Source organism: Colias eurytheme, chromosome 24, assembly GCF_061535395.1.
Source record: "Colias eurytheme isolate Ceu_HAF_F1 chromosome 24, ilColEury1 Martin Lab GWU primary, whole genome shotgun sequence".
NCBI lineage: Eukaryota > Metazoa > Arthropoda > Insecta > Lepidoptera > Pieridae > Colias > Colias eurytheme.
The window spans coordinates 355,937-373,779 of record NC_143003.1 but is presented as its reverse complement, the minus strand read 5'-3'; the positions used below and the strand labels follow the sequence as shown (position 1 = coordinate 373,779).

The 17,843-nt window shown below is 32.3% G+C and overlaps 1 protein-coding gene across 4 annotated transcripts in view; it reads left to right on the top strand.

Annotated features, from left to right (window-relative positions):
• The first annotated feature begins 5,096 nt into the window (after positions 1–5,096).
• The window catches only part of LOC149897837 (uncharacterized), a 36,616-nt gene continuing 23,869 nt past the window's right edge, over positions 5,097–17,843 (top strand). For 3 of the 4 annotated variants that reach the window (XM_090115804.1, XM_090115805.1, XM_090115803.1), the window contains exon 1: positions 5,097–5,885. In XM_090115804.1, the coding sequence (XP_089971930.1) occupies positions 5,841–5,885 (45 nt within the window). In that variant the 5' untranslated portion in view covers positions 5,097–5,840. The remainder of the gene's footprint in view (positions 5,886–17,843) is intronic. The other variant, XM_090115802.1, reaches the window with a different exon arrangement.

Sequence of the window (17,843 nt, the reverse complement as noted above, 5' to 3'; positions counted from 1 at the left end):
GCCAGGTGCAAATTTGGTTAACTATTTCCTCTCAAGAGATAATTCGTCAGACGCATGAGAGTATAGTATTATAAAGCCTCGTGAACGTCAGCTGGCGCTCGGTTGGGGGGGTGAGCGGTTGTAGCCTCCCACGCACATAGGAAAAAAAATACATTCATTCATTCATTTCCTCTCAGCTAAAAATTTGTCAAATTGTAGCTAACCCAATATCTCAACGAAAAAAAATAGTCAGCTGGTTACAACATGGTGTATTATACGTCAGCTGGTGTCTCGAACATGAAAGTTAAATTTAAAGAAAAATTTATTTTCCGTTATTTCCTCTCAAACAAAAATTTACCTGATGATAGCTTATATGTAACTGTGGATAAATATATATGTCAGCTGGCTGTATCTTGGTGGAAAAACCGTCAGCTGATACGGGAGGCTACAACCGCTCTTCCCCCCAACCGAGCTCCAGCTGACGTTCACGAGGCTTCATAATACTATACTTTGATGCATTTTACTAATTACCGCTTGAGAGGAACTTGGTCATAAAATCTGCTGCTGGCTCCCGGACCATCATATAAATGCTCATTACAACTGTATTTTATGATAATAATTCGTATAAAATCACAAACACGTATTTACCTTCTCGATTTCATAACTGTTATAAATTTAAAAAATACTAAATATTTTCATTCACTTTTTGATAAAAATGCGAATGGCGCTTACGATTTTCAGTTTCGAGGGCATTGATTCCATACTAAACGAGGACCCCCTCACCGCTTACCTCAGGCCCGAATAGCTGAATTTTCGCTGACCACCTAACCCCCCTTAAATATGTCGAAAATGTACGACTTTCGGCATGCTAAATCGATTTTCAAAGTTAAATAAAGTGAGATAAAGAATAAGGAAATTTTTAATATAAATCTGAAATTACTATACCTACTCGTATTAAAAGTAAACATAATTTTATACAAAAACTAAAAAGACACAATGAATTATTTTTCAATCCATACGCTATACGAAAATTCAAAGATATTCCAGTCTAAATAAGGAATATTCATGACAAAAATATTTCTAGACGTGTGAAGTAATCATGGATGCAGTCCTTTGACGGAAAAGGTTGGCTTTAGCTCATATCTAAGGCTTTAAAAGATCAAAAACTTATGAATAGACCTTACTAAATAATATCGCGCGAATTTCAGCCGACCGGGACCCCATTCATAAAAGGCGGCAAAATTCAATAAAGCTTCGGTTCCATTCATGACTTTAATATCAACCAATGAAAAGAGCCATGCGACTTTGTGATTGGCTGATTTTGCGAAACTTGTGCGGTCCCGCTTTCCTATTGGTCGTTTGGGCAATGGCCTTGATGCCGTGAACTTTGTTTTCTCAAAGCTCGGAGCAATTAACTAGCCTGGAGAAGTAACAATTAATTGAACGTTTCTTATAAAGTGGCTCTCTTTTATTCAATACCCTTATTCATGCGATAGAAAGAGACAACACACTATTATCTGCTTGGCATTCAAATCCACATGTAGCCACTTTTTGTTCTAAAAAGGTAGTGCTTGACACTTTATCGAATACTAAAATATCGATAAATAAAAAAATTAAGATATAAAATTGCTTGAAGATAATTTAAGATTCGTTTAATTTTGAATTATGGATAGGTAATTCCAAATTTTAAGATTCTTTTAATTTGGAATTATTCATTTACGATGCGTATTGACTGCCTTGCATTGTATGGTAGTGGTATTTATAAAATAATTTGGAAAATCCAAAAGTGCACGCCTCATAATTTTTTTTTAATATTTTTAATAATTATTTATTAATTATTATTTTTGTTTATTTAATAACAATTAAACCACATCGAATCAGACCCTGAAAAATGAAAGGGTTCTATTCCTGAGACCTGAGTATACTCAAGCGTAAGAGAAAAAAAAAAGACTCGATTAGTAAAGTATTTCGGTCGCTATCGTGTTAACAAGAAAATCCTCCGCACATACAGACACACGGACGTCCAAGACAGAACTTTTTTAAACTGTTTTTTAACTAGTTTAAATAACAAAAATGACATCAAAAATATCATGAATGTTAAAAATAGTGTTTTTTCTTAATATGTGTGTGTATGTATTTGTATTATCTTACAAGTGCAATGTATGATACATAAAGACATTTTAAGTTTGAAAAATCAGATGTTTTGCGCGAAGTGACAGTAGTACCCACCTCAACGCTTCGCTTACGAGGCGTGCAAAATATTATTAGGTATTTCGGTTTAGGTTGTTTTTATGGTTTCGTAAAAAGGTACGTATTTTTTCCTGTTTTCATAGATTCATTCATAGAATTATACCTACGGAACCCTTCGTGCGCGAATCTGACTTCCACTTGGTTGATCTTTTTACAAATCAATAGTCGTATCCTACTAATATTATAAAAGCAAAAATATATAAGAACTAGAGGTCCGCCCCGGCTTCGCCCGTGGTACATATTTCGCAATAAAAGGTAGCCTATGTCCTTTCTCGGGTATCAAAATATCTCCATACCAAATTTCATGCAAATTGGTTCAGTAGTTTAGGCGTGATTGAGTAACAGACAGACAGACAGAGTTACTTTCGCATTTATAATATTAGTATGGATGGACATTTGATACTCTTTCACGTAAAAACTACTGAATGAATTTTTATGGAACTTTACAATTATATAGTTTAAACATCAGAATAACATATAGGCTACAATTTACCGCGGGAAAATAACTCATTCCCACAGGAAAAAATTGGTAAAAGTTTAAAATAAATTGCTTCAAATAAAACAAATAAACATTTATTTTTTTAACAACATTTTATTTCGACACTTAATTAAGTGTCGAAATAAAGTGTAATTGGTAATTACCAAATTACAATATTTATTATTTAAAATAGATGCCACCTTAAACTTGTCGCACAGCATCTCTGCAAAGCACTTTACTTTTCTTCCCGTCTGATTAGAAATGATTTGAACAAGGCCGAGAATGTTTTGAAGGCTTCCAATTTTCCCTGTGCTATAGCTTTAACCCAAACATCTTTTAATTGTTCTCAAGCCCAAAACCTGCAAATAACAATAAAATCCATACTTAAATAACTTTTTTCTCCTAACCTATTTGATTTAAAGCAGTCATTGTCAAAGTACCTTAGCAAAGTACGTATATTTGAATATTTCGTTTCTATTAAAGTATCGATAATTGCACAACACTATGGAAGTAATATTTTGCATTTTCTCTCAAAAATATACTAATTATGATTTCATTTAAATGATCAAGGGTAGATAAAACATAGATGATTTAGAAAATAACGCAAATTCACTGATTTATAATACAATTAGCCAAAAATTGATCAAAATCACTAACCTGTGAAATGACAAATTTCTATCTTCGTCCGATTTCACATTACTACGGATTTTACAGCCGTAAGCAACACAAGCCATGTTATCTTTAGTTAATTGTCTTTTCATAAAATAACAAATTAAACTAAAACACTCGTTTTTCACTTCAAACAAAATAATTAAAATAACCAAGCGATGATCACCAGACTGGTGATCAAAACAAATTGAAATGGGCCATGTCATTTCAAACTGTCGAACTGACATATATCTGTTCTCTTTTTTCGCATGACATTTTGCCATAAGCCAAAAAGGCCAAACTAGTGCTTTATTGTTCAATTAATTGTTACTTCTCCAGGCTTGATAATTGCTCCGAGTCTCAAAGGGTCTGTGCCCTCAAAGGAAATTGGATAGCGAATTACATACATGCGTATCTTCTTAAATAATATATTATGGGACCTGATAATTTGATTATTTACTAAATAATAAATGTAGGAAAATAGTAACATGAATTTCTTAAACATAGTTTTTTACGTAATTATTGAATAAATAAAATATAAATAAATGTTTTTGTTTGTGTCAAATTCGTCCTACATTTAGGATAACAGTCCTTCTATCCCACTTATATATTTATAAGATTTAGGTTAACAGAATATTGTGTAATTTTGTATGATTATGTGCCCACATGGTTAATAAATGGTTAAACAAATTTAGATCAAATTTCGCATGTAGAGACCACGTAGAGACAGTGGGTTAAATTGAACGGTTCAATCTAGAGCCGTCGGTAACACCACATACTAATAATAATATACTACCTACGGTAACACTAACTGTAGTAATAATTTCATTTTTTTACAGATACCTAACAGGCAAAAACCTGATGCTGCTTTCAGCAAATAATTTTTTTATCTAATTTTTTCTACTATTTTTTTTAATAATTAATATACCTATATATACCTAAGATAAATGTATAATTTCGAAGATGTTATATATTGTATGTAGTAGTTAGGTAGGTACTTATTATATTTCCCCTCGTTCACCGTTATAAAAACTAGATGGCGCTATGATGAAAGTTTAATTATAAAATAAAAACAATTTACAGATTATATAGGAAATTAACAAAATATATTTGAAAAAGTGTTCAGATTTTACCATATCCACTGGTAGACAACCAGTAGGTAGAGATGCACTGAAGAAATATGCGGTCCTATTCGAAAGAGCTCATCTCACTGCTATATTATTTTGTATGCAGTTTGTAGGTACTTATAATAAAATCAGTTCAGTATTTTTGCATAACCTACTAAAAATTTATTATTTTTTACATATTAACTTACAACTAAATTCTACTTAAAACAGTTGAAGCCAAAACAGGCGTGCTTATGTACAATCCGGGAATAAAATTACTTTATTACAATATAATTTAAATAAATGCCGTGTTTGAATGGAATTTAAAATAATTATAACGTTGTATAATAATGTTTATCACATTGCCATAAATAACTGGTTGTTTATTACTAGGCATGTTTCATACTTCATGAAAAGTACCTGCGGGAGTAATAATGAGTACATTATCTATGTATTACTCAGAAAGCCACCACGAGATTATTGATTTATTATCCAACATAAATATAGCCGGCCCACCCTTGAATGATAACTATCCTATAATCCAAGTGTAGGGCTGTGGGGAACGAACGGTCATTGCGTCGACCAGACTATGGTATCGATCCCACCAAGCGACCACCACTCCCTCGCTTCTTACTTCTTACCACTAGTCGACTGTCGCCTCGCGACAAGAAACAACTCGCAATAAAACCTCCTTCGTCCATAATAAAAAATAAATAAAATAAACTGTCACCGTCCAAATTCCCGCGCGAATTGTGTTCGAAATTCAAACGTGTCAAACCCCGTGCCTCAAATTTTGTGCAGTGTTGAACGTTAATTACGTGATTCATGCTGACCCGTTTCGTCTCAATTTACCATAACAACGTAATTGTGACTGATTAACGAGCATATTCCGTATCGAGTGTAAAATTAATCGACTTGTATAATTGCTTTCACCGTAATAATCTAACAATAGGATGCAAAAAAGGAAATTATTATCAGCCGTCTCTCAGATGCAAATTATCACGCCAGTCCCCTAGATAAAGCGAGATAGAGGATATAGGTGTCCCTATCGTTACACTAACCCGATAGAGCGTGCTATCGCGTTTCTTCGCTGTCTGTTCTATCAGCTGATTTGGCGGATACGTTACTAAGTTCCAGAGTTTAAAAAAATGCAAAATTTGCAACACGTCGCGTCATAGCGAATTGTGTGGGTGACTCAGAGCGGAGACCGCGCAGCCGCGGAACAGACATCGACGATTTTCCCGACATTTCCGAACGTTAGAAATCTGCCGCGTAAACGAAACGAAATTCTTTTTTTTTTTCGAAAATTTTGACGTGTGTCTTGTGCCTTAGTCTGTGTTAGAGTGAGATGGTGTCGTGAGTCTGTGTGTGTGTTTATAATGGAAAGAAACGGCGATACGAGGCGGGTTCAATGGGCTTCTGAAGTAAGTGCTTTAAATTATTTTGGCAGTGTGCGTTGACCTTTGACCTAGCCTGAATAAATGGAGGCTCTATGGGTAGACTATAAAATGTCTACGCTGTCTGTGGTTAATGAAATTGTTGTTTATTATTTAGTTGAAACATATAGATAATAAATATGAGAGCATAGATAACTCTTATCTGGAGATGATGTTATGATTATTTTCAGCACAGTGGGCGGGGCTGGAAAATTGGTTTCCATTGAGAAACTGAATAGAAAATTAGTGCTATATTTCAAAGAATTTACTGATTGGGAGATAAGAATTTGATAATATGGTATTGAATATAAATTAGAATAATTTAATTTTTTCACGTATAAAGTATTTTTTTTTCTAATCAAATAAGATTTAAAATTTAAATCAATACATTATAAATTTGTTCTAACATTGACGTACCTGTTATTGTAGTAATGACCTTAGACACATCGACGACATCAGAAATATTTTATTACGAAATATTACTAGCTTATAGGTACCTAGTACCTACGTACTAACGTGTTCCCCATTTTTTTTTAATTTGTTAATCTTATATATAAAATTCTCGTGTCACAATGTTAGTCTGCATACTCCTCCGAAACGGGTGGACCGATTCTCATGAAATTTTCTGTGCATATCGGGTAAGTCTGAGAATCGGCCAACATCTATTGCACGCCTCGTATGCGAAGCGTTGTGGTGGGTACTACTGTCACTTCGCGCAAAACATCTGATTTTTCAAACTTAAAATGTCTTTATGTATCATACATTGCACTTGTAAGATAATACATACACACACATATTAAGAAAAAACACTATTTTTAACGTTCATGATATTTTTGATGTCATTTTTGTTATTTAAACTAGTTAAAAAACAGTTTAAAAAAGTTATGTCTTGGACGTCCGTGTGTCTGTATGTGCGGATCCTTTTTCTTGTTAACACGATAGCGACCGAAATACTTTACTAATCGAGTCTTTTTTTTCTCTTACGCTTGAGTATGCTCAGGAATAGAACCCTTTCATTTTGGGTCTGATTCGATGTGGTTTAATTGTTATTAAATAAACAAAAATAATAATTAATAAATATTTATTAAAAAAAAAATTATGAGGCGTGCACTTTTGGATTTTCCAAATTTTTTTTCATTTGTACCACGGGCGAAGCCGGGGTGGACCGCTAGTAATATTATAATAATTTGTGTTTTAATATACATGACTATATGATCAAGTTATATTTAATAACTAGCTAGGTATATTTTATTTAAAACACCTAATATTTACTCTTATAATAATTGTTGGATTATTTTGTATTAGATTATTTCTCTATACCTAAGTAAGTATACGAATAATTAAAACCAATACAAGAAAGTATTGTTTTATTTTATTAATTAAGTACATACGTATACATGTTTAATCGCCGGAAAGTTATTTTTACTATCTTCTCTGTTTTTTATTGTTTAATCTCACTTAATATAATCTTAACGCACACATCAACACTACATATGTGTGTGTGTGTGTGTGTGTCTCATTAAAATAACAATTATTAGTAATTCTTTGTTATTATCATTAGGTACACACTCATTAGTCATTATATAGTTAAGGGTATATTTTAAGGAAATTATAACTGCATTTAGATTTTCCTTCGAAGCTCTTTTGCCCTAGTTGTAAGGACCTTTTCTATATAAAGGTCAAAGGTACGAACTATACCTACGAGCGTGCCATAAATGTTATTGATTTTATCCATTTATCTACACGTTGTCTATTACTGCTTCAATCAGTGAAGGAAGCTTAAAGACATCATGAAGGAACCCGTAAGTCCATGAATCAAAAAAGAGCGTGTGTGCCGAGCACACGTGTCAGAAGTGAAAGTTCTTTGGCAATTCAAAGATTATCCGAAACTTTACTTCATGACGTGACGTTATTGTCAAGACGCAAAATTTGGTGGATTGTGGCCCTTGCCCTCATAGGAGAACTGCACCTGAAACAAAAATACTATCTATAATGATGTTTATTTATATGCAATTTAATATATTGTTTAATATTTCCAATTATAATGTTGTTAAATTTACAAATTTTGGTTTGAATTAATTAATAAATTCTGTTTAAAAATTATAAACATCATACTTCGTGGTTTTCCTGCAGTATATTGTACCTGAAAAATAAGCCATTATAGCAGATTTATCTTTCTACTATATAAATTACATCAAAATCGGTTCAGCAGTTTTTGTGTTACTCTACATAGTACATACTATATTATATACCTACACTAGCATTCCACACACGGCTTCGCTCGCGTGCTCTTCCTGTCATCGGCCATCGCGTGACGGTTCCCCTTGCCAATTTTCATCCCCTATTCCACATAATTGGAATTTTAGGCTGTATTTATTGCAGAGAATTATATTCAATTGTGTTCGTTTATGACTTTTGTAACATTGCTTACTTGTATGTAGTAATTTTACATCCATACTAATATTATAAATGAGAAAGTAACTCTGTCTGTCTGTCTGTCTGTTACTCAATCACGCCTAAACTACTGAACCAATTTGCATGAAATTTGGTATGGAGATATTTTGATACCCGAGAAAGGACATAGGCTATCTTTTATTGCGAAATATGTACCACGGGCAAAGCCGGGGCGGACCTCTAGTATTAAATAATATAGAATAGATTATAAATAAAAAACAATTTCGGTAAGCGTGCGCTCTACATAGAGACAGGGTATAAACAGACTAATAGTCAATTTGAAACTTCTTAAGCTTGCTTTTAACAAAACTATTTTCTATTTCAACATGCAAATACAAAACACTGCTATACATCAAAATGGTTATACGCAAAGCTCGTTACACCAAAAGTTCCAGTTCCCACAAAACCATAAAAATGCTATAAAATTGTTATCTGCGAATAGTTATGGACTTTTTAGATATACGATTGAATGAAAGCCAAGTTTTAACTTAAAACTTCTCTTACAGTTTTGTTTATAGATATGACGCTGAATAAAGAAATTAAATGAATCCTTATTATCCAAAATATTATACAATAGATATCGTTCCAAACGAGCGGCTTATTATTTTTGTGTCTGCAGATGTTATGATGCGAATACAGGAATTATATTAAAAATGTGCACACAATAACCAAGGAATACGCTTAGGAGCTACAGAAAAACTTCAAAAACAAAATTAAACTTCTTATTTTGAAGCCTAGCCATCGTTACCATTGGGAATTGAATTGATCAAACTTACTTTACTATTATGAGAGAGGTGTACTAGGTTTTTGTCTATCTGTAGCATCGAAACTTGTGACGGAAAAGAGCGATTTCGTTGCGGTTTTTTTAAGCTATTGCGTAGCTTCTATCGCGGGCCTTGAGCGCGGGGACCGAATCCAGAAATTCCGTAACGAAAAAACCTCACGCTCCCCACTCCGACGGGCACGGAGGTATGGTTTGAAGGCATAGCATGCAATAGCTTTACCGCGGCCGGCAGTCCCCAGGTCTAACAGGAATATATTTTATATTTTTGAACAAAAAATACATAATATACTCTCCTATTCATAAAAATTATGATTATGTACTAGCTGCTAATGTTTTTCACATAATTTAAATGCACTTATAACAAAGTTTAAATTAAATTACAATTTATATATTGCAGTGTAATAAAATGTTATTAGAACACGTTAATGGCCTAGTCTCAGTCACAAAATATGTATAAGGAAAGAACACAATTATACAATATTTCACAAACGGTCACGCGATTTGTTAAATACTACGTAATGCAATTAATGTTTCAACGACAATGCAATTCCAATTTTGGTACATTGTATGATGTAAGTTTTTGAACGAATTTTGTGAAGTTAAAAGAAAGAGTTTAGAAATTAGAACATTTGGAGTCCCTTTGAGAATAAGTATTATATAAGTTTAACGAATGAAAATGTATCTTTCGTAGCTCACAAACGGTTGATCAGATTTTATGCGGTTTATTTTTTATTTAAAATTTTAAAACTAGTTTATGTTATTAGTCACATCAAATATAAAGAGTAAATATTAACTAAGTTGGTATTCCAAATTTTGATTTAAATATTATTTAAATCAAATTTATTAATGTGGTTTCAGAGGTCATCTCCACACATACCATGAGGGAACTTAAAATTTTTCAATCTATGAAAATTATGCAAGCCCTAAAGGGCAGTACCTACTGTACCAGAAGGGATCGTTTTTCAATTTAATCAATCACTTATAATTATTGAGGTTAAACTATAATTTAGTATCAACCCAACATCACAACCCAAGTAGCCATTTTGAAACAATTTTATATAAAAAACAAACGCAATAAAGACCCAGCGAACCAATTCGATACGTAACGGTTCCATCGGGTCAACATAACCCGTTGCTAGGAGATGGATTGAATTTATCTTAAAAAAAAACTGCAAGTTTTGACATTATGTATTTTTGTCGTTGTTCCCCTGTAGAGACTTTTTTTTAAATACAGGTCGTAATAATGAAACAGATTTTAACCAATTGAATAAATGATTATATTATTATCATGTTGGGAGGATATGCAGATAATATACGTCAATACATAGCATGCATATTCATTCAGTCACAAGCTCTTCACTTATATGTGTTTGTTTCATGTTTATGTTGTTTCTCCTGTAATCACATGTCTCCTGTGAAAACCAAAATAATAAAACAGTTCCAATTGAGTCAAAGCAAGGTGGGAAGATATTATAATACCAAAGAAATTTATATTCATGCGCTCGAAGTATACATAACCCTCCTTTTTTCGCAGTCGGGTAATAAAATGCACTACAGAGTACTATTCAATTGAATAATATAATTTTGTTTTCTTTAATATTCAAACCAATTCTATTGTTATTGAAAAGAAAATATGCACACGAGTGGATGTGTAACCGGTCTTGAAGATAATAGCGGAATTACACGGAGATTACAGGATATGAAATAAAGACAGGAGTTTGATGTTACTCTTGGTTGATAGAGATTGTTGTTAAGGATAAAGCTATAAGTACTATATAATTTACCAGCTTACCGCCCGCGGCTTCGCCCGCTTTGTCTATAACCTAATAAATTATATACTAAAGCCTTCCTCTTGAATCACTTTATCTATTAAAAAAACCGCATCAAAATCCGTTGCGTAGTTTTAAAGATTTAAGCATACAAAGGGACACAGGGACAGAGAAAGCGACTTTGTTTTATACTATGTAGTGATAACTATACCTGGTAAAAACATTTTAGATATAAATTATCCTTATTATAACATAATAATATAATAGGTAAAACACTAAACAACATTTTATCATAGAAAACTTTCACCTGAAAATTAAGTTCAAGTCTGAACTTTCGTCCCGAATCACTTCCAAGTTCCAACTTAAAAATTTAAGCATCGCCCAAAAACAGAAGAGAAAGCATTGAACGTAAGCTGATTACAAAGGAAGTTTCACAAGTCACAATCACGGTAGATATCATAATTATCATGTCAAAAGTTTTTCTAGCTTGCTTTAAAATTTGCCCCATGTTTTCTTCTATTCCTTCTAAATGTCTTTTTCTCTATCTTTTTAGGATTCCTCCATCAATTTCCTTGAAAATTATTTATCCCAACCACCATAAGAAACACATAAAACTTTCTCAACAAAATGTATTAAAGTTCTAGTGCTTCCTCTGAAATCTATCGAATCTAATTCGAATGTCTTCCAATCACGTCTATCTTATCTTCATCTCCAACAAATTCAATATTTTATCTGAATCAATTCTATTCAAAATCAAATTTAAAGACTAGTGCTGTCTTCAACAGGAAGCTGCTACAAATTCAATTCAATTCAAAGGTGGTATCAAAGATTTACAGATGTTAATACATCACTACATAGTATAAAACAAAGTCGCTTTCTCTGTCCCTATGTATTGTATGCTTAAATCTTGGATTGGATGTATGGATGTTTGTTACTCTTTCACGTAAAAACTACGGAACCGATTACAATGAAATTTAGCACACATATAGAGGGTAACTTGGATTAACACATAGGATAGGTTTTATCCCGGAAATCCCACGGGAACGGGAACTATGCGGGTTTTCCTTTGAAAACGCGGGCGAAGCCGCGGGCGGCTATCTAGTCTTTAATAAAACTACGCAACGGATTATGATGCGGTTTTTTTAATAGATAGAGTGCTTCGAGAGGAAGGTTTTAGTATATGTATATGTAATTTATTAGGTTTTAGGCAAAGCGGGCGAAGCCGCGGGCAGTAAGCTAGTATATTTATAATTTAAAAGATGAGCAATTGAAAGAGAATTCTTTGTATAGAAATTAGTCGTAGCTTAGACGTATGATTAGCAATTATTGCATGTCTAGAATCTAGATAGTCTCAGTTTCATCGAGCAGAGAAACCTATGAGAATATTGATTTTCTAGTCATTGTCACAAGGTTTACGCACTCGTTAAGATTTAAAATAGAACTGACTTTTTTGTTATAGCGACTTTTAGCACTTTTGAATCGTCATAGTTTTATGACAATTAGGTACCAAAGGTCCAATAAGTATACGTATTTACAGGGAAGAGGCGGCAAGACCGTTATAAATTTTATTTACATAGGTAGATGTAGTATGTATTCTATATATTGTATTCTAGTGTTTGATTTTGCGCGAGTATTATACATTTAGCAAAAACGAAACGTCGAGATAATAATATAATTGAATAAATCGCGTTTAAAATCTGTTAAAATCTTTAATATAGGTCAACTAAAGAGCAAGAGCGAGAGCGAGCGCGCACGAGCAACTTTGTCTCCGCAACTATTTTGTCTCCGCAACTATTTTGTCTCTCCCACCTATGGGCTAGTATGAAAGTGCGCGCACGTAGCGACGCAACTCCCCATACAAATTGATGGGAGAGACAAAATAGTTGCGGACACAAAGTTGCTCGTGCGCGCTAGCTCTTAAGGTAGATATAATTTATAGAGGGCGTAATTAGGTACTTACCTACTTATTTATTAAGTTATTAGGTTTATGGCAATCGCTCATTGGACCTGCAAATGTTTTAATATTAATAACTTGTATCGATGTATTGCTTTCAATATATTGTTAAAATATTGCACCTCGTTGAATTTGATATCTTCTTGTTTTATGGCATACAATCGCTTTATATAAATTTATAAAGAATAGATAATTATATCACGAGGCGAGATTCGAACCCGCGTCTTTCACGCCAATCCGGGGCGGACGCCTGACCAATTCAATTTATATTTTGCACCTCGTGATGTCTTATAGGTCAGCTTATCATACATAACATGAAATAAATTGTTTGGTATTGCAAAACAGATTTGTAGATATGCCATCGTTCCGTGCAGTGAAAATCAGGTTAGAGAGTCGATAGGATAATCGAATTGCGACTGAAGGCCGATCCTAGTCCAAACTATCATTGATAATTGATTTGATATGTCGCCTAGAGTGTGTCAAAACTGAGGAATATACATATGTGACCGTGCATTTACATCATACGAACATAGAGCTAGAGCTCGTATTCAGTGTTGTTCAGTATTAAAATTTAAAACATTGCATACAATCTTTTCGAACGCACTAAGAACAACGTAAGAATGCTATACGCCTGTTTACACACGAAATTTGACATAGTGGGGTTAGAATGAGCATTCGCTCGTTGGATGTAAATGCACCGTTACGCTAAGTCTTCGTTTTAAACGCAGATTTACCCAGTGTTTGTATAACCACGTTAAGTGCAATCAGGCTAGAAAATGAATATAAAAATGTTAACAGCTGTAGTCGAATTTCGAATACCAGCCACATCTAATCATCATCATTCGCTTTTTACAGATAATAATTATAATTTTCCAAAATAAAAAAGAAAATTTTCAGCGCATAAGATGTCCGTAACCTAAATATAGATTAAGTGCGAACTCGATAACAGATGTGACTCACTCGTGATGTGATACGTCATAATGTAATCGTTTTGACCTCTTTACTTGTCATCCCGTTGGAGATTATGTTTCTAAAATGCAGTGTAATTTGTATTCTAATAGCTATAAGCTAATCCTCATACCCGACTTGGGAATTTTTTTATCATTATTGAGGTATAAATTATCGTAGGTACCTATATTTTAAGTTAACAACTGCACAAAGTATGCAAAATGTTATTAATATCGGTTCAGTCGTTTATGTATCTATACCTACGTTAAAAAGTACTCATACTTTTTACTTTTATAACTATTATAATAAACCTACGATTTAATGTTATAAAGGTAAAACAAATTTTTGGTTTATTTTACCGTTCGTGTACAATTAATTCCTCTTGAATTTGTTATTTCGAATCAAATTAAAATGGTTTTACAACTCAGCAACTCATAAACTGAGAAAATCCTTTCAATTAATGTTTTAATGAATTTACTGAACAATTTATTTTTCATTGAAAATGTACGTTGATTTTAAATATTTAAATCGCGAAAAATCATACATAATAATTATAATAGGTATTTATATAGATTTAATTACGTATCTACACTATTATATAAAGCTGAAGATTTTGTATGCTTGCTTGAACCCGCTCATCTTAGAAACTACTGGTCCAATTTGAAAATTATTTCAGTCTTAGATAGTTCATCATCACGATACAACTAATACGGCTAAAATGCGGGTAAAACCACGGGGCATAGCTCGTGAAATTATCATTTATCACCGCTTTTCAAAGTGATGATGATAATTGCTATTTGTATCTGTTTGTATTCTCGTGTAGACAGTATTGTTTTCGTGACGTAAGTAGCCTTTTGTCTCCATGTTTCCAAGTACATATCGCTATAGACAGATGTAGGTCCTCTAGTTAAGACTAACGTTTAAAATATGAGCATGATCGTGAATCTTTTGTGTGCTTTTAACAATATAGGTGTATTTTATGTATAATAATTCAACTTAAATGTAGTGCCAAATACTATAGCCTATAAATCTATAGTCATTTTATAAATATTGTTATTACAGATTCAACCGAATTATCAAATTGAATACATTAAATACAATTTAAATTCTCAAATATCACATTTGACAAACACACGTTTTATCCTGCATACGTGCTCAACGCCTCTCAAAGGCAACCGGGGCTCGGCTTCAACCTCAAAACCACTTAAATATTCCGTTGGCGCGTCTGCACGCTTGAATATTCTTTCAATTTGCATTTCGAATATTTTTTTTTATATCTGTGCTGTGAAATTATGATAAAAAGCACAATTTGTTATTTTTTAAATAATAATATGTAAATAAGTATGTTAAATGTTGAAATTAGTGATGTGTGCATAATTTATTACCAATTCGTTGCATTATTTATATTTTGTTATTATTTTCCCTCGTATTAGTATAGCGAGTGGCAAAGAATATATAGGTAAAGCAAATTTGCTAAATTTTGTTAGAAAATAATTATAATTTACATATTTAATTTAAAGTTTTGGGTCAACATTAACGGCTCTACATAAGGAATTGTATGACATTTTTCGGATGCTATATTTAAATTGCGGGTCACGCGTTCACGATTCGTTAAAATTTATATTACCAGCCAGTCTAGCATAGGTTTCACTATACGAGGATTATTATACATCAATTAGGATATAATATGAAGGCATAATGAACTATAATAACGAGGTAATACGCCTGTGCGTCTACAAAGAGACGAAAAATATCACAAAACTACTAAATTTCAATCAATTTTAAAAACAAATCCAATTGTGAAACACAATATATTAATAGGTACATACTATATAACTAATATATAAAGTAATTCCAACCAGCAATTTCGCTCATTTTCCCGTAACAGCAAATGTACTATATGCCAAATGAATCTATTAAGCTCACAACCATAAAAATTTGCCATTAACATCACTAGCAGCCACAATACCTTCTAAATTATTTATTTACGAAAAATATAACCTCTACCAAAATTGCCCGGTAGTGATGTGAGTTCGTATCGAAATCGATAGTTTTTTCCTTTTATTATCCGCATCGCTGACTCGCCTCAGAATGTACCCCGAAAGGTTTTCTATTTCCGGAAGCCTTTACGAAAATTGCCTGATTTTAGTGATGTGCTACATCTTCTGGAATATATCGATAGTTTTCTATAAAACTTATTTGAAGATTATTTGTATGTAAAATACCTCATACACTTTAAATTTGTAAGATATTATACTATTATAAGTAAATACAATAAATAGGCCAAACGTGAATTAAATTTAAACTTACCTGTGTAAAATAAAGAAAGATATTTCATTGCCTTTATAATTAACAATATCAATGAATCATTCTATCATAATATTACGTTAGTTCTTATAATTACTCATGAGGAAGTAGTTAAAATTTATCGGTTACACTTAGTAGATATTAAAAATAATATCATGCATCAGCCTTCACTTTGAAACCTACACTTATAATCGACTATATAACTAATGCATTTAATAATTCTAAATTAATCTTTAGTCTTGTTAATTTTCGAAGTATACTTATTTATTGCAATATTCATTTCTAGCTTTTACGATGTTTGTCTGTGCCTTCTATGCCTTTATACGCTAATTTTCCGATAGGAAAATAAGTTAAGAAGAGAATCTTAAGATTCAATATCTGAAAGACAGTTAATTCTTTAGATAAATAAATTTAAACAGCAAATATTTGAGCAGTGTAGCTACGAATTTAAATTAAACTTATCTCTAATTTCTTTAGTTATTTAAAGAAACACAAAATATCTTGCAAAGTATAAATATAATATGATTTGTTTGAACTAAGCAAATACCTAAATACACATCTTATAGATTTTCTTCTACATTCTCCACTCAAAGATAAAACATTTCTCTGCACATACAATAGATAGCACGAGCTGCGCGACCCAAAAACATGTATGTAATAGAATACAAGCTAATACTTACTCCATTAGTATACTTACCGAAAATTGGTAAAACGACACCTATTGTCCATTCTATAGTTTCGGGCTGTCCAGTGAAGGTTTCGTTATTTGATAGCAATTATCAAATTTCGAGGCTGTCACGCTAAAATACGTTCTACCCTATTTGTTTGAGTATATATTTTATTTAATTAATTAGAAATAGATTATAGGTATATTATGCAAAGATAATAAACGAAAAATATTATTTATAGAATAGAATGTAATACGCAATGGTAACACATCACTACAAAGTATAAAACTAAGGAACGTTTTTCCGTTATATTTTTACATTATTAAACAATAAATGTCCGCAAAATATAAAATACCCCTCGACCTTTCATTCTAATATGACGTCAAATGTCATGTCCCTAATCTCATTCTCATGACTCATATTACGTTGAGAATATAATATGACTGTCCAAAGATATACAGAAATGTAGTACTAGACTTGGACAAATATTTAAATGACCTCTTTTGGGTACTATCTAGTTGATGTATTGTAGACTTGATTCTTGTAAGTCGTCACAGATTAGATAATATGGTTACCTACTGTTCGGTGGGAAAATATTATGTGATGATTATATCTTTTGATATTATGCAAATTGCAATGCAGTTTTGTATATAAAATAGAATATAGAAAAAGATAAGCGTAGTTTAAGTAGATATAGATATTGCTACGTAGATTTTCTTTCTTTCATACAACAGATATAATTTATGATTGTGAAAAATGATTATTTTTTGGATTCGATTGTTAAACAGAATGATGTTAATTAAAGCTTATGAATATGTAATATAGTATATGAATATGTACTACCTATCTATAATTTCTTTTAACTTTACTCGATTATTGACCTCTATCAATTACTAGCATAAACATATATAAATATATACCTATTTCAATTCAAATTACCAATAGGTCACGTTAGGACTTAGGTATAACCCGGCAAAAATCGAATGCACTTGAAAGTGGCTATTCCACGAAAGCGGGTTACCAGTGCAGTGCGCGAGGTACGTTTTAATTGAGTAACATATA